This window comes from Poecilia latipinna, unplaced genomic scaffold (assembly GCF_001443285.1).
Source record: "Poecilia latipinna isolate Pla-1442-1.1 unplaced genomic scaffold, P_latipinna-1.0 Scaffold24, whole genome shotgun sequence".
NCBI lineage: Eukaryota > Metazoa > Chordata > Actinopteri > Cyprinodontiformes > Poeciliidae > Poecilia > Poecilia latipinna.
In genome coordinates this window covers 1,011,895-1,034,295 of record NW_015112640.1, presented here as the reverse complement: position 1 = coordinate 1,034,295, position 22,401 = coordinate 1,011,895, and the positions used below count along the sequence as shown (strand labels likewise).

The window sequence follows — 22,401 nt, the reverse complement described above, 5'->3', positions numbered from 1 at the left end:
TACAAATGGCACCCTACAGTGAGCTGCAGCTCTGATATGGACGTTAAACATACAACGATGGACACAGTAAACTGAGATAGACCTTTTTAATACAGATTTAGTTATTTTCTATACAATAGCACATATTATAAATCTTTTACAATACTAATATTTCTCTATACACATGTCATAAATGTAAATTACAGTGTACACACATACATTATTAACACAACTACACGTACATATTTCTTCTTTACAGCTCTCCTGCTCATTAAGAGTTTTTCACAACGACTGATTTTCTGTCCGGCAGATGATCGTGATCAAAGCAAAAGGGATTTCTGACTAAAACACAAAACAAACACTTAAGTATTTACATCCCTGAAAAATGTACATGGATACACAAGAGTTATTGTCTTCCTGTTTGGCTCACAAGTTGTGTAAAAAGGGTGAGGTGAAAGGAGAATAAAGCCCAAAGCCATAGGAGCCCTCCAAGTCTTCAGTTCATACAAAGTTTCAAGTGAACTCTATCTACTTGGTGACAAAAACCGCAACCTACTCTAACACTCATATCACAACAGCTGACTGAGGGCTGCTTGCTGTTATTATCTTGTTTTTTTGTTGTTTTTTTTGTCAAGCCAGTTTGAAAATGATACACAAAGCCCTGAGGAGAAAGAGAGACTATATTGTGTGACGTGTTCAGGTCTTAGTCCAGAGGCTGTTTCTGTTTGTCATCATTTAAAATGCTCCCTCAAAGCTGCCGTCCAGAGCAACTAAGGGATAACATGAAGAGACGTCCCATTGTTAGAGGTCATTGGTTTGGTTCCTCGTCTTTATGCTGTTAATCTGCACTGGCTTCACAGACAGTTTTAATGAAATATTTCACAAAGTATTGCCCTTTAAATCCCTCTTTGAAACTGTAGTGATGCTGTTACAATGGTGTTACAGTGAATTTTCATATACATATAGTTACAAAAACGCCCCACATATTTATTTATATACGTTTAATATTCAGCAACCTCCTCTTTGAAAGAAGACAAAAAAGTCCCCTTCCTTTTGTCCTTTCCTAACAACTGTATAACATATAGAAAAAAGAAAACAAAGCATTCTCTTTGTTCACACCCTTGGTGGTGGTGGTTGGGTCATTGCTTTACATGTGTTTTATTGCACATATTCATTGGCTAAAACACAGATATGTCTTCATTTACCCAGTCTTTACAAATGTGCAAACATACTGACACAATCACACAACCCTCCTTCATCATAATCATTAAAACTCATCTGGAAAAAAAAAATAAAATAGAAACATGCCTTTCAACTATATTTTGTACACATTTTTCTAAAAAGTGCTGCAAACCTACAATTAAACTAGAATCTGATTGTTTTTTTTTTCTTCATTTCTTTCCTTTGTTTTTGCTTTTTCCTGGTAATTTTTATCAGAGTATGTAAACTTTATGTTTCTACGCTTTTAATCATTTACACCCAGACATAACATTATGACCAGGACGGGTACCCTGATAGGTATATACAGCTTTTGTATCGGAAAGAACAAAAGCTTCTTGATCTGTTTGAATCACACAGCCATGGCGAAGCCTTTTGAATGTTCTCTTCTCTTCATCATTTTCTTCTGCAGATTTTATTTCACTGGTGGTCATTATTGACAATAATCAGACAGAATATGAACAGAGGGAGAAGACATGCTGCAAAGGTGTCAAAGTCTGGAGTCAAAACGCTGGTGAAGCAGCAAGCCATGGTCCACTTTGGATACATACAGCAAACAACATCGCTTATAAGGGATACTCTGGCCCCTTCATTTAGCAATTGCAATTTAGTCCTCTTTAAATTCACTCAAAACCTTATGCTTTCCAATTTTGTCTCCATATGCCTGGAAAGTTCACAATACCCCTTCCTTCAAGACGGGACAGGAATTGAAATCTTGGTTACAAATGGGTCTTGAAATGGACAAAGTCATTGTCTACAATCTTATGAATTCAAAAAGCAGTAAAAAAAAAAAAGGTAAAAAAAACACAAAAAGTTTTGTCTGATTTAACATCAGGCAGTGAGGAAGAATGGATATTTGTCTTTTCATACAGGCTACGTAAATGTCTGCCAGAATTAGTAGGTACCGCAACGAGGAGATGATCAGAGCAATTAGCTTCATCTGGTCATAATGTTATCCCTGACTGGTGCAGTACTTTGTTATACTTTCTGCACTCGATGCAAATACTTTCGTTCTGTGTTGATAACATTGTTGTAAACATACAGCTGGACATTCAGCACCATGACAATATACAAATAACTCAATTAAGGCATGAAAATAATGAAAACAAAAATAAAGGTCTTTCAGAAGTATTAATGTCACTGAGAACATGTGTGCAGGTAGATACTTGTGTGCTTTCACAGATAGTGACTATATTATGTGCGTTAAGTGCGTGTGTGTGTGTTAAACTGTGCATATGTACATGCACATGCAGGTAAAAGTGCACGGAGGAGCAATGCTGATTTGTTTGTCTTTGCAGATATTTAACCCTTACGTTACATGAAGGGATCACACTAGCAATCGGAGTAGTCATGTCAAGGTTTGTTATAATGTCTGCCTACTGGCAGTGGTGGACTTGTAAGGGCTTATGTAAGGAGAGCGAAAAGATAGCTCTCGTAAAAGCTTGAGGCTCTCCTCTTTCCACATCTGCCGAACACTGGAGGACAAAGTGTTTGTTCTGATCCTTGTAAACTACATGCTGCTCATTTGTCCTCACACCCACTCACAAATGTACAAGCAATCCATCTCCATCAGCTTAGTAAGGTCCATGTAGTTGTCTAAACTCAAACAGCACTCTCAGACATGCAACTGCTCTTCGAAGAGGAGCCTCATTCTCTGACTGCCTCCGTGAGGCATCTATCAGTGCCATCACTAGCCTCCACTCGTGACTTGCGACCTTTTCTCTGGCCTCCTCCCTCGACCCAAGAGTTATGAATCACAGTACCCCCGCTGGGAGCTGGGTCTACTTGCAGAAGCGATACTACCCTTTTCTTTACGCGTGTTTTGAGGGCACGCCTCAGTTTCTGCCTGGTGAAAGCGTAAAGCAGAGGGTGAAATATGGTCGTCCCGTAAGCCATGGCCAAAAAGCACAGACGCAGCTCAACCAGGCCGTCACTGGGGCCCATGCAAAGGATCAGAACATTGACTGCAGACAGAGGGGCCCAGCAACCCATGAAGGTTGATATGATGATTAGGGACATCTTCAGGACGCGACGCTGACGTTCTCGTCTGTCCCTGTGCCTGCGTACTGCCCTTCTCAAAGCGATGATAGCTGAAACTGAGGCCTGTACACCCATGGATGAGGCGGGCAGAGGTGTGGTGGCATGGGTTCGAGTTGACGCCGAAGGGGGAGTAGGAGAAGCCGGGGTCGCCGGGGTGGTCGCAATAGGGGTGGTTGCAGCGGTGCTCACAGTAGTTATTGTGGCCCCACTATCTGACATCCCCGGAGGCATGGAAGACAATGGTGGAGGTGATGTTGGAGTAGGGGTAGCAGAGGGGATGAGTGGAGGGTGACTGAGGTTTTGATTTTGGTTAGAAGACACTGTTTCTGTTGGCAGGCTGAGTTCCTTCTTCTTCTGCCTCCTGCAGCGTATCCTGCAGGTGGAGTCCTTTGACCGTGTGTTCCTCATCATGTGGGAACCGATGCGGATGTTGAGGGCCTGCAGAATCCTGGAGTAGGTGAAAAGCATGACTGCCACAGCTATGAAGAAGCAGGGTACTTGGAGTAACAAGTGATAATACATTGCCATACCCGTGTAATACCCCTGCCCTCCAACACATAGCAGTGTCCTGTTTTGCCATACTGGTGGCAGGTGGTGTGGAGGAGAGGAGGGCGGAGTAGTGGGTAATAAAGAAGGAGGGATAGAAGAAAAGATGGGAGTATGCCCAGTGTTGAGTTCTGAGTCATTGCTCTGCCTTTCGAGCTCCTCATCCTCAGTATCCTCAGTCGATGAAGAGAAGAAGTCCCCTTCAAGGAAGGGTAGGAAGAAAACAGCCAGAGAGACGGCCCACACTGCTGCCAGGAGTAACGCAGCACGCCTAGGCGTCAGCAGGCGACTGGCTGGACGCACTGAGATGTCGTATCTGTCCAAACTGATCACCAATACGTTGACTGCTGTAGCAACACTCGTAAATGTGACACAAGCTTCATGGAAGCAGCAAAGTGTGGCCAGGCTGCTGAGTCCACTTTCATTTGCCGGTACCAGGATCACAGCGACCGTCAGCGGCAAGCAGAGCACGCAGACCAGAATGTCCAGCACATGGAGGTTGACCGTCACGAGGTTGCTGACTGAATCCACCAGGTTGGACTGAGCACAGTAGAGGACAAGTACTGTCAAGTTGCTGCTGAAGCCCAACACGAGTTCCAGTACGAGGATAGTGGTCAACGACACCTGGAAACCGACGGGATAGGGTGTGTTCCAGCCTTCCTCCACGCCCACCTCTCCCCCTCCGTCCAGCAGGCCTACCCCCTGACCATCGCTGGTCTCCAGGAGGTCACGATAGCCTTCGGTCTCCATTGACACCACAGCGGCCCTTCATGCATAGCAACAGCAGCCGCCAAACCTGACCATGGTCTGTGTTTCCTTTCGCTCTGGCTCAGATGAGACAGCGTTGGAGATAATAACCAGATCTGAGGTTGTAGCTGCAAAACAAAACAGAGCAGATACACAGAAAGGAAGTTAGCAAGGTTAGCAAGGGACAGAAAATGATCCAGCAGCGCTTCATGTTTATTTTTAAAAATAACACTGTTACAGGTGCAAGTCAAACATGTCGTGATTTACAAGTTGACACGTGGAGTGCGATTGTGATGCTGGGGCTCTTTTGAATTCATGCAGCTGAAGTTATTGTGCATGTCCCATGATCTCTTACAGGGCTGCTGTTGCTACAGAGGTTCTGGAGCAAGATGTAGCTTACATGCAGGCCTCAGCGTGTTTTGTTGTGCATTGATGACAAAGTCCCTACTAATTCGTATTTCAACAAACCCCAATGCTCATTTTTCTCTTAATTCACATACCACAGTGGATTCTGCTGCAAAACCCTTTCTTTAGAGAGTGAGTGGGTGGATGCTTGACTCATTCTTGCACAGCATACATTATGTGGGTCAGAAACTATACATGCAGGCTAAAGCTTTGTCAAATATCCTGGATTCAAGCCGCTTATCCGTAGTGCTGACAGGTCATTGACATAGTACATGTTAACTATGGCTGCTTGTTCTCACAGCTCCGACAACAGAGCCTGTGACAATAGCTATTGCTTCGTAGCTCTGGTAAGCACATCCCCCAGCTACTGTCAGTATCCGGCACTATAAACAGAGGAGGCAGGGACATTTTTGGACTGTCAGGGAGAAAGTGCATTTTTTATCTACACAGAAGATCCAGCAAAGGACTGCAGCAGCTAATAGTTCACACATGGGGACGCAATGAAGACAAATGGATCAATGATCCACAGACAGTACCACATAAACAATGCTATCAGAAACAGACTTGCTTGACTGCCGTGCCCCCTCCACAAATCCCTTTTATTCTTTTCTCATACATCTATTTTAAGTCTTCCCACTCTGTTCTCGCTCCAGTTTAATGACTGACACAGGTTGTTACGCTTAGTGTAAGCTTTGTTCAACACTGAAGAGATAACAATAATCTACCCTGTAGATGTGAGATATTAAACCGCACAGATCCTTTAAGGTGTTTTTCCAGACCATGAACCTCAATCTCCCCTGCACTGATTGTCATGTGTGTTTCGACTGCCAGTGCTGTTCATGTGAATTAGCATCAGATGTTGTTGAGTGGATTGCCTTTCTCGCTTCTCCCATTTCAATTTCATCGGCTATTCCAACCGAGGTGAACTTTATATTTATCACAACTATTCACTTGTTATCTAGAAACCTCACCAAACATGAATATTCCCTTTATAAATTAAGTAAGAATACGTGAAGTGAAAGAATTCATCCTAAAAACTAAAGGAGAGGGAGCTGCTGCAGAGAAGATCTTTGTATTTTATATGTGTTTCAAGCAGCATTGTTGGGTTTAGACTACTAAATGGACAATAACCTTCATCAACGATGAGAGGAAAAGGGACTTAATCAAATGAACCAATGAAGGACCAATTCCTCTTGGCCAATTTTCATAACCTATTTCGAGTTTTGCCAAGCTCTACATAAAGATACAGCTGTGACAAGTTTTACGTGTTATGGGTTGAGACTTTCTTCCTTACTGCATCAACGAGGTTCTTTAAAGCAAAATGAAATCCTTCCAAACTTGAAAAAACAATTCCAGACGACACTGCACAATGCACACACAGCAACAGTTTGACTCTTTTCTTTCAAACATTTGTAGGGGTTTAATATTATATTCTACCTTTAACATGAACCTCACTTTGATTGGAGGATTTACTCCACAAAAGCTGAAGATTTTGATATATATATATTAAAAATATATATATATATATGGAAAAACATCACCCTGAAGGTTCCAGGTATTATGGAAAGTTTATGAGTTACAATCTAATAAAAGTTAAAAAAAAAAATATGAGCAGTAAAGGAGTTTACAGCAGAATGACTGAAACATTGTTCCTATTTGAAATATGTATCACTCTCTCCAACAAAGCTTTGTTAGAGTTTAGGATAAATATTGAAGTAATTCCTCCCCATCTGGATTGTTTTTTGGGGGGATGATTTCTAACCCGGTTGTGTGTTTTTGCGAGGCAAATGGACGGGGGTGAATCATGGTCGCAGAAAACCCAGGAGCCTTGTAAAGGTTGCTTTAGTGTCTGAATCAAAAAGCAGTAATTCTTACCTCCTGTCTTTGGTATTGCCTTTAACTGTCACTGTTTTTCACACCTTCTTGTTTGCCATTTTTTGTTTGTTTCATTTCAGTTTTTTTCTTTTTATGTCTCCCATTCATCAAATGGAAAGGACCTGAAGGCAGAGCAGTGGTCTATCTTAATTCACTAATGGGTTTTATGGGGTTTGCAGTGGTGCTGGAACATTGATTTAAAGCATCATCGATCTGCCACTTTCACAAGCCTGAAGAAAAGAAGCATGTAAACAGCCCTTTCATATCCTCTGCCAGTCACATAGTCTCATTTTGACTATTGTAAAAAGTTTTTTTCTTTATGTTATTTCATTATCCATATTCCTCCATCAGTATAAAAAAGACTACATTATCGAGCTGAGAGGATATTATTAATTTAACATCGCATACTCAACCTTGACAGTAAAACTTCAAAACATTAAACGTTTGTTAATTTTTTTTACTACATTCCTTTAATCTATAATCTACATGAACAACCTGAGCAGATTAAAAAAGAGAAACATTGGTTTATTTCAATTCAACGATTTAATTTAGACAAAGAAAACTTCACGTTTACATCCCACTCTGACTAGCCAGTAGCAATTTTATCACTTACATGAGTCATAGGACACGTGGTTTTACAAGTCTTAAAAAAGATTAATTAGATACATGCACTAGATATTTTTGATGGTCCTTTTTTAGAACGAGCCACTGAGTGCATCTAAATACTTGTCAAAGGAAAAATAAATGTAGCCGTAGCCAAAATTCAAATTCTAGCACGTTATCAAACAAAATAAGGTGATAACATAATAGTAAGAACAAGCTAATACACTATAAAAGTACGGAAAGTGGTTAGGTTTCCCTTGTGATGGATACAAATGAATATTTTCATTTATTATAAAAGATTAAACAATATTTAAAGGAAACAAGAATTTGGAAACACTCTAATTTCTTGGTGTTTCATGCAAAAACTAAGTGGTTGTAGAAAGCACACAATGGTTTGTAATTTAAAAACTGCCACAAGAAATTCCTTTGGGAAACATAATAAAGCATAAAAGTTTTAAATAGCTAGAGTTATTGCCATATCCTGGAATAGTTTAATGTTTTCCAATTAAAAGTATATCGTTATAGTCATATCAGTAGCAAGAGCATCTAAATGATCTGAACGCTTTGTAACATTCACACTGTTATTCTTTTTCCAAGACAAATGTTTACAAGGCAACGATTTTGCAGGGTGGAGTAGACGGAACAGCTTTCAACGACACTGTTTTATCCTTTCACAAAGAGGGAAAGTCTGAGAACGAGTGCCGCTATAAAGACTACTTAGTACTCTGATAAACTGATAAGAGCTACAAAGGAACTCGAACAATGATGAACAAAATGTCTGGAAGCTTTCAGCAAGAGTAAATGTCACATGCCCTTCATAAGAGCAGCTGTGACTCTGACCGGCAGGCGGGAAAAGTCACAATATTCTACAGAGGAGCAATAAAATCAAAGTGTTCAGACAGAGCGATGAGCTTTAGTAGGTTTTGTGCCTTTCAGACAAATCTTTAAACAGCAATGTTAAGTTAACGTATCATTCTAATATTTTGCAATCTGCAATCCTATTGCGTAGGAAACAAAGATGTAGCAATTACTCTGTAGCCTTCATAAATCTTTCTATTTTTCTTTCTTTGTTTTAAACCAAGTTTGTGTTGTTATTGTTGTCTGCTTGTTGTAATCAGGCTCCGACTTCAGGGAGGTTTGTTCCCCGAGAAGGCAGGCTTCAGAGCGAGTTGTGACAACAGAAAATTGCTGAAAACAAGGTGAAACTCCTGTGCTGTAAATTACAATCAGGCCTGTGATTTTCACATTAGAGAGAAAGAAAATGGTCAGGAGAGACATCAGGCATGAACAGAACAAGTTTTTACTCTCGGAACTATGATCCGAACATACTGTGTTTTAGGAGGGAGGTTTCCATCATGCAGGTCAAGGTTAAAATAATGTATGACAGCTTGGAAGAGCCTACGCTGGGATACATGGGCTGGAATCGACCAGCCCATGCCTAATAGGAAATGAAATGTTTCCAGAAGACTCGGATCTTCTCCGATTTGAATGTGACTAAGGGTTTGTGTGAATACATGTAGGCATTACCTCAGTAAACAACTTCATTTAACATCCTGTGTCCAAAGCATAAATGAACTGACTGCTTTGCTCAGCGCATAAAGACTTTACTTTGACTTGGCAGATGTTTTTCTCTTTTTTTTTCCTCTCCATCACATCTGGTGTCTGACTTTGTATGGATTCTGTGATTTGGTCTGAAACAACGAGCTGGCAGAGCCCAGCACCCTGCTGCCAGGGTTATTATAGGTGTCCAGCAGGAGATGACAGGTTGTCGAGCTTCTTTTCACAATATAACGGGGGTAAACACTAAAGCAGATTGCGTGTTCAAGTGTGAAAAGTTCAGCCTGCTTCTTTTTGTTTTCTTTTCTCTGGCAGGATTGTGTTCGCCCTGCACACCCCTACACAAAACCCATGCTTGTGTTTAATTTGCACTCCTGAGTCAGACAATACATTTCCTGCTCGAGGCTTGATTACGTCCTCTGAGCCAAAAGACAAACAGAAAAACCCACTTTTGTTCAGGTAGCTCATAACACAACGCGGCGCGAGGAGCTTTTTGACATACTTCCACTGCTTGGTAGAATAACAAACATTATGAAGCAAGGGTGAATGAGAGGATTAGGTCCTCCTGAGAATATAATGCAAAAGATAACAACACAGCAGCACAGCTTTATATAAAGACAATGCTAAGAAAAAATAATGTGCATCAGGAAAATAACATTTCAAAATAAAACTTGCATCTTTGGTCAAACTCTCTTTTTTTGTGTGTGTGCGTGTCATTTATTTACTTAATCACACCTTGGTCAGCAGACACGAAGCAACGGTTTATGATCAGCGCCTTTCTGATAAACAGCAGAAAGAGCCTTTCTCTTCTGTAACGAGGCAGAGAGACCTTATGAAATCTTTTGTTGTAAGCACTGTCTGCTGAGCTGCTACCACCTATCGATGTTTCTGCCTGCTGCTTTTCAAAGTACTTCACTTTTCAAGAGAGCACGCTCAGACTTTCATCTTGGTCTCTGACAGTCTAGACAGGACCGTGATTTCAGTGTGTAAGGTTTGCAACGAGGTGCTAATTACTCACTTGTGAGATGAGAGGTATAAAGATACGTGTGCTCAGAAATCCTTCTTCCTTTTCAAGTAAAGCCCTTTCAGAGTTTCAGTATCTTGCAAAACTTTGAAGTACCCACACCCTTTAAATTTTTGCACATTTTGTGTTATGACCACAATTTAAATATCTTTGGGAGCCAATACTTTGCAGAAACCAACTTTTGCTGCAATAGGTAGGTAGCATAGGTAGAGGGTGATGTGGTTTTGTTTGATTGTGGGACAGAAAGTTCATCTGCAGTCTAACCTTACCGGACCACCTCACTCTTTATCATTTTGAACATTGTTCTCAGGGCTGTTCAAAAGTTTGTCCAAAGTTTTGCCACCTTTGATTTAAGTGAATCTACAACTTTATTTCTCGCCTTTCTTGGTCATTAAGTTGCAATTTTCTATAATATTCCCTAAAAAACTAGATTAAAATACACACAGCTAATTACAAATTCTGCGACTTAAGAAGTGTGGGGGATCATAATAGAGTGGGCTGAATACAAATGCATCCCAGACTTTTGATTTTTCTTGAGACTTATTATTAATTTTTTTTTTTAAATGCACCACTTATTGATTTTCCACATACAAAATCTGTCCAATAAACCAAAGTTTACTGGACAGACAAAATAATAATAATAATAATAATAATAATAATAATAATAATAATAATAATAATAATAATAATAATAATAATAATAATAATAAAGGGGTAGGAATACTTTTGCAAGTCACTGCATACAAAGTCATCTACTTTTTAATGGTAAATCTCTGCTCTTAGGTTAACCTGATGGATGGAAATTGTCAGGAGTGTTTAGGTGAGGACAACAAGAGTATTCCCAGACTCCAGGGATGAACATGGAGAGCCTGGATTTGGATCAACAACAGAAGTTAATCATTTCAAAGCTGGGTCACATCCCAGATCTGGCAGTACTTTCATGCACACCATCAATCTTTACTGAGCCATTCAACTAATCATCCTAACAGCAACAGACAAACTTTAACAATCACATAAATATGTAGAATTAGCAAAACTGTTTGCATAGCTGGTTTTGTCCCTTTCCTAACAGGACATTGGCTGTAAAGACAGAAGTATATCAGCTGTTTTATGGCTTCTTCAGCCTAATGTCTGTGGAGAATTGCCTCCCTTTTCTTGTAAAGCTGTGATATGTCAGAACAAAAAGATGAGAAGGTTTTGCTCTTTGATACTACGCCACTGTCACCCAGAGATGACATTTGGGAAAGAAAGAGATGCAGAGGAGAGACGGAGGCAAGCCAAATCAGAAGAAGACTGAATTGAGGGAAGGAGAAAAAAAAAAAACAGGGAGAAAGCAACGAGGTTGATGGTTTACACAGAGCGCTGACTCATGGCTGTTTTAGGTATTCCTAAAGTCCGCAGTGAAACAATTGATCAAAGCCTTAATTTCTCCAGCCCCATTCATCTCACAGCGCTAACGCCGAGCGTCCTCCAGCTGGGCAGCAGCATCCCTGGCAGACGTCCAACAAACCAGCCTGGAAATGCGAGCGGCAGACCGGCCTCAGTAAGAGCAACATCTTCATCTAATGTTTTTCAGATCAAGACCTGCTGTTAATTCTCAGCGGTGCGGCTGCTCAAAATGTGACAAGCAGACGAGCTCAGACGGTTCATCACATGTTCCAGCTCAACACCTTCCCTGCTACTATTCATGAGGCCAAACAACTGTTGGCACTGCAAAGTTTTCACATGCGCTATAAGAAATCCTGCTGATCCCGCCAGTGACACGGATTTCACAATGCTACTGGTAGCTGCCATTCACCCACACAACCACCCACCTCCCGCCCCTCTGCACTCGCTCCCTGCCTGCCTCCCTGCCTGCATGCTCCCTGCAGATCCAACACAAGATGGATTGCTTTTCGAGGTGAACGACATGTTTTGTGCTCAGGAAATGGCCAAATCCCCATCCACACTTATCCCCCCGCGAGACAAGTTAGGAAGAGCCGGGATTGGAGGTTGGAGTGGGCACAGATAAAACAAGATGAAGGTGCAATGAGGGAATGATGGATGGAAGGAAGGCTTAGGGGTGTGCAGATGGATGCTGAGTCGTGTGCTCAGTGGAGAGGAATGTTTGTTCCCTGCTCACCGCCACAATCCATCTCTCTTCTGAACAGTCCCACTTGCACCCCTTTGCCTTCCCTTTTCACCATTTATTTAGAAACCAGCATATTGCTTTGAGGTTTGAGACTTTGTAATATGTTCATGTCACTTCCCACAGGGATCTTTAATAGACCTGAACCGATCAGAAATTTGCAGCTGATTATGATCTCTGGGTTTAAAAAAAAAAAAAAAATCTTTGTGCTGCCTGTAGCAATTTAAGCTGACTCAGTTGTGTCCTCAAGTAGATATGAGTAGGTTTAAGAAGAGAAGTAAATTATGATTTGTAGTTTCTCCCTGAACGCTCATTAATTAAGACGAGGAGCTATGCTGCCATGTAAGGAAACATGTTGTAAAGATGGAAAAAAAAAAAAAGCAAAATGATTACAGGATTGACATTTAGACCGTCTTTAACTTCTTTAATCAGCGCTTAGAAAAGTTAGCAAGGTTAAAGTCTCAAAAACATAATTATTTATGTGTATTCCCTTTAAGATTGTCAGGTTTTAACAAAGACTGTCAACTTTCCAAATCCGACAACCACCATAACTAAAGCCTGTTATATGTTAAACCTTCCTCTCACTACGTGGATGAATTGCAGAAGTTACTTTACTGTGTAGGAATTTTTATTAAACCATTCCTGTGTTTTTGGACTGAGTTAGATACTTTAATGTATAAAGTTGACATATTAGTTCATGACAAAAAAAAAACTCTTTATGAAATAAATTAGGAATATTAAATAAAAGAGCACTTGAAAATTTGATGAAGTTATAATGTTTACTTTAGTGGAGGTGTGTGAAGTGAGACTTTAGTATGTTTACAACAAATCAGAGATCAGCTGCCACATTTTATATCTGCTTACTTTTGCTGCAACGATATTTAAATAAGTGACAACTATAAAACAAATTGCTTACTCAGTGCTTTTATTGCATTGAACAACCCAGAGGGTTTTTGACCCTAATTCAGTTCAGAAACACGGCTGTACAAAGGAGAAGGAAGTGACATGACTCTTTTTTTTATTATTATTTTCAGTATCAACAAGGTGCGTCAAAGGAAGAAACCATGGATGCTAAATTTAAAAAAAAAAAAAAAAAAAAAACTTATGTTGACAACAGGATCAGACTTCAACTGAATAAAAGACCAAACAGAAAGTTAAACCCAAAAACATAAAAAGAAAATGCCAAACTAAATCAAACACCTCAGAAATTGTATTGGTTTTAATATAAATCAGTTTTGTTTTTTTTGTTAAAAGGTGTGAATGTTTTGCCATGGCTGTGAATGTGCTGAGTGTCTTCACTCTGTAACAACCTCCACGCCAAAGAGCATTGTAGCCAGCAATCAGGCGGCGCTCACTGTGGTGCTTTCACCAATCAGAAAAAAAATTGGATATCTGAGTTTCTGACTGAAAGCCACTCAGCTGCTGATTTCTCAAAATATCTCTAATTATTCATAAAACTTGTTCCTTAAAGGCATCAATTGTTTTCTTACAATGCTATTCATAGATGCATGCTTATATGTTTTATTCTGGCAGGCAGATGCAAAACCAGAACATCAGTAAAGAAGCAATGGACAGGTTAATTACTACAGCCGGCATGGCTATGCATAGAAATAGAAACATTGCTCCCTAGACAGCTTTGAACCAGCATGAGGCATCATTACCACCTGACAGTGTGTTCAGTGGATTTAATTTAGCTCTGCCATTTTTATAGACACCCCTCTGCACCCTCCATCCACCAGTGGCGTCCTGGCTACATCATTTTGCTATTAAACGCACGTCCCATCAATATGCACTCATCAAGGCTGTCATGCAATCACCGCTCTTTGAAACAAAAAAGAAATCCCGGCGTGAAAGCTTGTGAAATGAAGATAAATTATGTCTAAAATGGTATAGTATTGTAGAAAATAGCAACGATTAGTGTAGATGTAAGACAAAAAATAAATAAATAAGAAGAAGAAGAAACTGGAGGGATAGATAAATCAGCATCCATTGTGTTTGTTTTTAAACCACTAAATAACATTTTTATTTTTACACGCATTTAGGAGATTGCTCTGGATTAGCGACGTCTGATACCATCTATCCATGTCAAACTCCTTACAAGCTGTGGCCTTAATAAACTCTGAATTAAATCAAATAGCACTTTCTATTAGGAGGTAAATTAATTGTCTGGATGCAATCATCAGAGCGAAATGGCCTGTGTACCGCTTCCCACCTGTGTTGATTTGCTTTGTGCTGGAATGCTGTGAATAAATAGTCGCCTCACATAAAGAGGGCTGCCACCGTTTTAATGGTTCTCTTGTGACACAGCAGCGGAGCAGCAGCTGGATGGCAACACCTGGCAGTAGCTTTGACCTGAGCACACATGCTGCACCGAGCGCACGCAGACACAATCACTCAAAGTCTCCCACAGACAGAGGATGGGAGCAGATAACGGGGAAACTTTACTTTTCTCTCCTCGACAATAAAGTCCTGATCAACCTGCGACAGCAGCTGGACTGAGAACTGAGAACAGGGATTCCAAAAAACTTGCAATAAAGTTTTTCATCAAACCAATTTGCTAAATTGTTTGAATCCCCCAATGAAAGTTTTAAAGATAAGAGAAAAGCAGGAAAAATTTCTCGTCTTTTTGCTGCGTTTCTGGGTTTCTTACAACTGGGAATGCTAAGCTGCTCAGTCAGCTTCCTTTGCTAATAAAAATGACAGCTATCATGGTTTGTTCCATTGTGTCGTTTTTTTTATGCTGGAGCTGGCAACAAACGTAACATAACAAATGTTGCATGGAATGACAGGCTAAGATTTAAAAACAATTAGATAACGGGGCAAAGACCACTGCAACACAACAAAAAAAAACAAAAAAAGAACTTTAAGTCAATTCATCTTTTATTGCAACTGCATAATCTCACAATGAAAAATATACAGCAATCTAACAGTAAGTAATTTTTTTCAGTAAGTGGACAAAAGCTCTTCCCATTGGTTGTTATTTGCACTCTGCTGGCAGTACTTTATACTACAAGACCCTTTTGGCAAAGGACTACACTTAGTCTCCTCTGACAACATTTCATTACGTTGGAGCGTACAGAGGAATCTTTGACGATTCCTTTTCAAACAATCTCTCCACATTATCCCTAGTCCTGGATCCTCTGTTAGACTGTCTCCTCTTCAGCTCACCCTACAGCTTTCCAATAGATTTAGGTCTATTGAGGACTGAGAAGGACGAAGGCTGAGTTTGTGTCCGGTGACTGATTGATCGATTTGGCAAAAATGTTTTGGATTAATAACATTTTGAATGTCCCAGTGAGAACTTTATTTCATTTACAGCACAGGGTTTTATTTTCAATAAACTATGATGTCCTGGACTCTAACAAGGCTCTCAGGGTTTGCTAAAGAGAAGCAGTATCGCAGCATCACAGATCCTCCACCATACTTAGCAGTAGGCAAATATTTACCCTTCCCTGACCACCAAACTCTCCTGGAGTGTTTGCTGCAGAAAAGCTCAGGGTTGGTCTCATTGCAGAAAAGCACACAAATTTAAATTCCCAGTAGAATTCACCAGAATCCACTCCACATGTTAGTTTTAGATGCAAGGGCAAGAAAAAGCCCAGATACTTCTTAAAAATAGTTGGTCTAACAGTGAGCTTAGGAGATTTTCCGCCATGGTGGCCCTCAAAAAATCTGAGATCAAAAGCAATCTTCATTTTTAGAAACGCTTCATAACTAAAATTTGGATTTTCCTACGTGTTCTGTAAGCTCATACATCTGAAATAAATTCAGGAGAGAGCAAACGTGAAGTTCTTTCTGACAACTTGGAGAGCAAAAGCGGAAAGTGGTTGTCTTAAATTGGTTTATATAAAGATGAAGCTGTGTAATTGTGTTCTGTGCAGCCCATGTTGTAAACAAAGACTCTTTCTAAACGTATTGATTTTCAACAGAACCCTCTCAGCAGATTACGTCTTTTCTCGGCTCATTAGAGTGGTAGATTAGTGAAGTTGTGTCAAATCATCCGCAGGAATATGTGTAGCACTGTTTCATGTTTGAGCACGGGCAAACAGAAGGCCCCGATGGGATCGTCACTCCACGGCACAACAGAGAAAACTCCATGCATCAACTCTGACTCGACTAGTAACTCTGTTGCACAGATAGAAAAAAAAAAAAAATCAATGGTAATCAGGACAGTTTTGGGCTCATGCAGAGCTAACCTTCAGCTTAAAATTAATTAGACACTGTTTTCATTCAGAGTCTGCAGAGAAAAGGAGATTCTCTATGCACCAGATTTCTGGAGCGCGCTCACACCCGACGTCTACGAATGACTCAGTTTTAGCAGATAAAGAGGTTTGGGAGAAAGATGTTTTATGGCCAATCAAAACGAGCAATGGGGAAAATTGAGCTGATGAAAAGAAAAAAGATGAGAGAATGCAGAAGTAGTCAGTATCAGGCTGAAATGATTAAGCTATTTGACTCTGGAGGGCAATTAGATCTCAATTAATGCCATTTATCTCCCGTAGACAGGACATCATTGGCCAGGAGACGAGCTTCACTGCAGGGCCATCAACTATGATATAACATAATGGCAGGCGAGGGGTTAAACCTTAACTCTGAGGGGGCAAACAACACGTGTGGGACATGATTGTGCACAAATAACACTGATAGATTCTTTTTTTTTTTTATTCTGCATGAAGGGACTTTTAAATGAAACACTCCAGGAGGCGTAACATAAATTAGGTTCACATTTGTATTCATCTTATGGCTGTCAGTTTGCCACTTTTGCAGCAGGTGAGTGAGCAGCATCGCAATGTGCATGTTGAAATATTAAGATTATATCTAGAACATGGCCAGGAAAGTGGATGCAGGTTTTCCTGCGCATGTTTTCTCCTTCCTCTCTTATTATCGCTTTCCTCTCATGACTTCTCCAGTTTTCTGCTCTTCTAATGATGCATTGTATCCTCCCTCTGTCTGCTGTTCCTGCACACTACTCTCACCATCACCCTTATTCTTTTATATCCCATCTAGAGGGAAGAGCTGCTTTGAGACTTTTGCTTTCCTCTGCTGATGCAAATTTGAAAGCAACACTAGTATTTACTGTGCTGTGTATTTACTACGCTATATTTTTGTAGGTAGGCCAAAAAGCTAAATTTTGGTAATTTCTGGTGAGAACATCTTTTTCCATGTGTTGTTGTGTTTTTTATATGACTTGTGGTAAACTTTAGAGGGGACTTCTTATGGTTTTTCAGTCAGTAATCCAGAAATTGTGACATTTTGACATAGAGGCCAGAATTATGGGGTGTATTCCTAATAGTTGGCAAACCAACAGATTCTCCCACCTGAGCTGTGGATTTCTGCAGCTCACCAAGAGGGTGGAGCTGCAGGTTAATGGTAACCTTGGTTACCATGAATCTTGGGTGCTTCTCTGATTAATACTCTCCTTGCCTGGCCTCTTAGTTAAAGTAACTCTGCTTTAAGCTCTTTTATCCCTGACCTGCCTGTTTTGTTCCTTGTTCTTCATGATGCTGTTTCTTCACTAATGTCCTCTAACTTTACCTAACCTATCTTCTAAGTGGTTAAGAGCCTCAGAAAGATGGAAAGAAGATAAGAAAAACAATGCAAAAATTAAAAGAAAGAATACCTTTTTTATATCACATTTTCAGTCAAAGTGCATGCAGGATTATTTGGAGAACCTTGCATGCTTTTCACACTGGAATCCTAAAAATTTCCCTAACAACCGTCTTGACATTGTCATCTGAAAAAGTAAATAAGACCTCTCAATCAGCACGTCACATCAGAGGTACAGTACTCCTGTTTCTCACCGCGCCAAAACCAAATGTGACAGCTTCCCTCAACTGTGCTGCCGCTTTTAGTAAGAGAGTGACACGCGTGTGGCGGAATATCCCCCCCCCCCACCAGCAGCATCAAAGCTCGTCTATAAATACATTTTTAGATGCAAACATACAATGACCCATATGCAAAGCAAACACACAGGCTAACCCTCTAATGAGAGTGAGAATGGGAAAAACATTGGGATGTATCTCAGTGTGGATTAACACCTTCAGATATTCTCAATCACAATATCAGAGTTTGAATGTTTGTACTCGGTACACACCAAGAAGTTAGCTAGTTACTGGAATTGGTTGATTTTTTTTTAAAAAATGTAAATTACAAGAAATACATGTTGATGATGATATGTAACTGTAATAAACATGTACTTCTAAGTGGTACTAGATTGAGTGGTCCTGCTTGCAGCTGGGTGGTATAAAGCAGATCGTTTCCCAATCAACTGAGACACCATACAAATGCCATCAGGTCATAATTACCACATTTTTCTAGTGTTGAAGTTGTTACAGAATAAAGGAGACTAAGAGCTATTTGAATTGACACTAAGCTGTTTGGAAATTAAGTGAGAATAAACACAAACTTTCTCTGTCACCGGACAGACTGGACTAGAAAATGTTGGCAATCTTAGTGAGATACAGTGGTCTCACTACTAATACAAATTTTTGCAAAGCATTAAAAAAAGGAAAGACATGAATTCAAATATCCTTGTCTTTGTTTTGAAATATTAGTGAAATCTTACTTAACTGCGGAGCTGTGTAGCGCTGCCTGCTCTCTTTCTCACACAAACATTGTGACATTGCCTCCGGTCCTTCTATAAATAATTAATGATCATACATGGCACAATATTTCTTAAAACTGCTAGTATGTACTCCACCATCTGGCAAAAAAACACAATGCAAAGAGTCAATTTTCACAGTTACAGTTTGGTTTGAAGTTCTTTATAGGCTGCAGCAGTGGATGACACTGTTGTCTTGGAGCTAAACTCCAGCCGGGTGTCAGTCTATCCTCTCTAAGGACTCCAGCTTCCTCTTACAGTCCAAAACGTATTGGTCACTTGTCCCACAGTATAGCCTTGCCCAATGGCTGCTGGAGGAAACCCTCCAGCAAGAATAAGCAGGTATGAACAATAGATGCATCAAAGACTTGCTAGTAAAAACTGTGTTTCTCAAGATCTAAACTAAATCACTGGATTTTAAAAGGCCGAGGTGTGAAAACTAAAGCAATGTATTCACTTTATATGACCTAGCTTTGCAGGTGCGACGTTTCTCTGCAGTGGGATGCGCTTCACAAAGCACTGCAGACCAAACTTGTTCTTATTGTACAGCTTACACTACAAGATCTGTATTAAACCAGTCTGCAGCAGATAAGAAAGAGGCAGTGGAGACCAAGTGCAAAACAAACAAAATAATAATACAGAGCTGCAGAGAGCAAGAAACACAACATGAACGAAAAAGATTTCAACTCACCTTTTGGTATCTAAAATAATTTCTAAGGATACGACTTGAGGTTGAAGGAGGTCCTGAGAAGAATGGGACGTCTACCTTCAGTTAAACCACAAACGAATCAAGCCGCTTCTATTGTTTATGCTTACATGTTTCAGCTTTCTGCATGTAAACCCTCTTGTTTTATAGTTAATCTGCCAGCCTATTAAATAATACATTTCGTAAATTAACTCTGTGGCAGAATATCTATCTTCATATTATTTATGTGTTAATTAGTCCTGGGATGCAATGTTTATTTATTTATTTATAAGAATATCACTCTGATTTATTTATCAGAGACATTTTGTCTCAGTGCAAAAATTATGTTCAGTAAATTGATTTATTCCTGTAATGTACTTATTTGGTCTGGCAGTTTCTGGACGACAAAGTGACTTCATTACAAGCAGGGGCCAATTTTATTAACGTCCCAAACTGCAACGTAAAAACTGATCGTTATTGTATGTACTGTGACCCTCACAGCAGGAGTGTTAATGTAAATGTCAAATAAAAGATTTCATGACATTTATTACACATCTGGTACATTTGTCAAACATTCAAAATGAGATTTCAAGTATGCACAAGGCCCTCATAGAGAGGAAGCTGGATACTCTGCTTTTGCCACAGAACAGCTATGAACACCATTAAAAGGAAATTTATAATACATTCTGCAGTGACACTGAACAGTGGTGGCCATTGACATGGGCAATCTGGCACACAACCCAGGGTGTCAACCTGTTAAGGGGTGACATCGGAGCATGGGAAAAAGTGATCCATCATTTGGGGCTGAACAAAATGGTAGTTTTTGCATTGCTTTTTGTGACACCCAGTCACTGAGTTGTCTAATGATGTGGAAGTTGGATTCTGATTTGAGGTTCCAAATTCAATAGCAAGTAACATTCGCTGGTGTTTAAGAAATCTGGACTCCATCTGATCGTCTGAAACATTATAATTCAACAAAAATGAGCATTTTTAAGCTTTTCAGAATCAACATCATCTTATATTGAGATCGCCATAAAAATATAGCGTTGTATTTATTAAAAAAAATATATATGTATATCTGAGTTTTTACAGAACAAACAAAGAAAAAGTTCCTTTTGCATACCCCCACTATATTCAGTGTGCAAAAATGGGGCAGCATCTCTGCACGAACAGCCTCTGGCGCTGACTTTACTGTTACAGGTACAGTGAAGTCTTGATCTCATGTGCTATATTAGCTCACCTACAGCCACAGAGGTGCAGGACCGAGCACTTTTATGAGCCCCAAAACATCAAACATGAAAACACGCTGATTGAGACGCTGCAATTAAAACGATCAGAGGAACCACCTCCATGGTAAGCGTCGCGTCGCGAATGCATGAAACTAAAGGATACTGGAAATGGACCTTTTGTACCTTTACTTGTGCATATTTCCAAAAAACGTTTTTTTGGAAAAGTCCTTATTTTCTCAAAGAGTTTTTTGGCAAACCAATTCAGTGTTTCGTCTGTAAATGAAGACGATGTTATTAAAGGCCTCATTGAAAGTCTGTTGATTGTGTTGATGCTTCCCCCCGTTCGCAGTCCCAACAGTTGCATAGGTCTCCCCGCAACTGTTTGTGTCAAATTACACAGAATTGTCCTTACAGTGGCTATATTATAACATTGAATCCTTCACATAGTTTCCCAGTTCGAATGTGCAAAATGCATATTTGCATATCAGAATCACGATAAGACTTTATGTAAAGAAAAAATTGCAGTAGCCTTAAGTGGATTAATGTAGCTTATAGCAGAGGGAGAGAGAGAGAAATTGTCTCATGAGAAGAAGTGGCAAAGACAAAGTGTTAAACTTACCAGTTTTGTTCGTGGGAATTCCCTTTACATCGAACTGCAGGTGTCGGTGCGCTGCACCTTCTCCAGCACTGGACCCTCGATCCACTCCAGCGCTCTCCAGGACAGCCGGCTGTCAGCCAAAAACGTGACCGGAATATTTCGCCTCCGTTTTGTCATAAATATTACAGCGGGAGGGGGGGAAACCCTCCGCGCCTGCAGATGCAGAGCGCTACAGCCGCTACAGTGATGCTGTCCGCTCACTAACCCACTAATTCCCCGCGTTTTTGAAGCGTTTCTTTAACACGGCACCCCAACACCTGTCCCTCTCGCAAGCCGCGGACTTGCACAGCATCCCACACGCAGACCGGCCGCAGGCATGATCGTGCACTAACGGCACGCTGGAGCGCAGTCGTTCCATCCCAGCGACCAATACGGCGACGGGGAGGGGAGGGCAGGCAGAGAGGATGGAGAGAAGTGGGGTTTGTTGGGAGGGGAGGAGGAGATAGGGAGGCAGGAGGAGGGGGTGTGGGTGGAGGGGTTGGTGGTGTGCATGGGTAGCGCTTCACAAGGACGACCTGAAATTCCTCAAGGGTGAACGCGCGTTTTGTAATTCAGTGAGATTCCCCAACTGCGCCTCCTTCCATCTTTGCCCTAAAACGCATTACGCACACTTGCTTGATCTCCCTCAGAGGAAGACTTGACTGGATCTAAGGGGTTTTATCATGGGCGCCCCTCCACTTTGGGGGGAGACTTTAAGACCCGTTTCACATTTGCTGCAACACGTAGGGATTTCCTGTGAAGCCGGTAGCTGAACAGATTCACAGGTCCCGAGCCGTGCTTACGAAGCTGAAGAGCATTTTTCACTCCGCTGAGCACTCTGTTAGGAGATGTGTCAAGGTCACTGGCTGTTGAATTTGTGACCTTGTAGCACAATAAATAAGACGTCCCTCCCAGTGCTGCTCACGTTGATTTTCCTCTTTGGAGAGACTTAGATGTCCATCTGAATGTGTGAGATAATGCGAGGGAGAAGGATAAAGATAGAAGGCTCTCTGATGAGAGCAGGAGCCTCAAACTCCCTTATCAACAGTCAAAATAAAAAAAAATAACAATAATCAGACAAAAACAAGTAATTAGGCTGCATTTAAAAGTCTTGTTTTCACAAAATC

At 40.6% G+C, this 22,401-nt stretch overlaps 1 protein-coding gene across 1 annotated transcript; it reads right to left on the bottom strand.

The window, feature by feature from the left end:
* Positions 1-72: 72 nt before the first annotated feature.
* Positions 73-21,701, bottom strand: LOC106950531 (probable G-protein coupled receptor 22). Its single transcript, XM_015037457.1, has 2 exons — positions 21,257-21,701; positions 73-4,658 (listed from the first exon to the last, which is right to left on the bottom strand). The coding sequence occupies exon 2, from the start codon at positions 4,531-4,533 to the stop codon at positions 2,845-2,847; it is 1,689 nt and encodes a 562-aa protein (XP_014892943.1). The 5' UTR covers positions 4,534-4,658; positions 21,257-21,701; the 3' UTR covers positions 73-2,844.
* Positions 21,702-22,401: the final 700 nt, after the last annotated feature.

Bases quoted from the DNA above. Each gene is read 5' to 3' on its own strand.
- LOC106950531 (XM_015037457.1), bottom strand. From the start codon at position 4,533: ATGGAGACCGAAGGCTATCGTGACCTCCTGGAGACCAGCGATGGTCAG.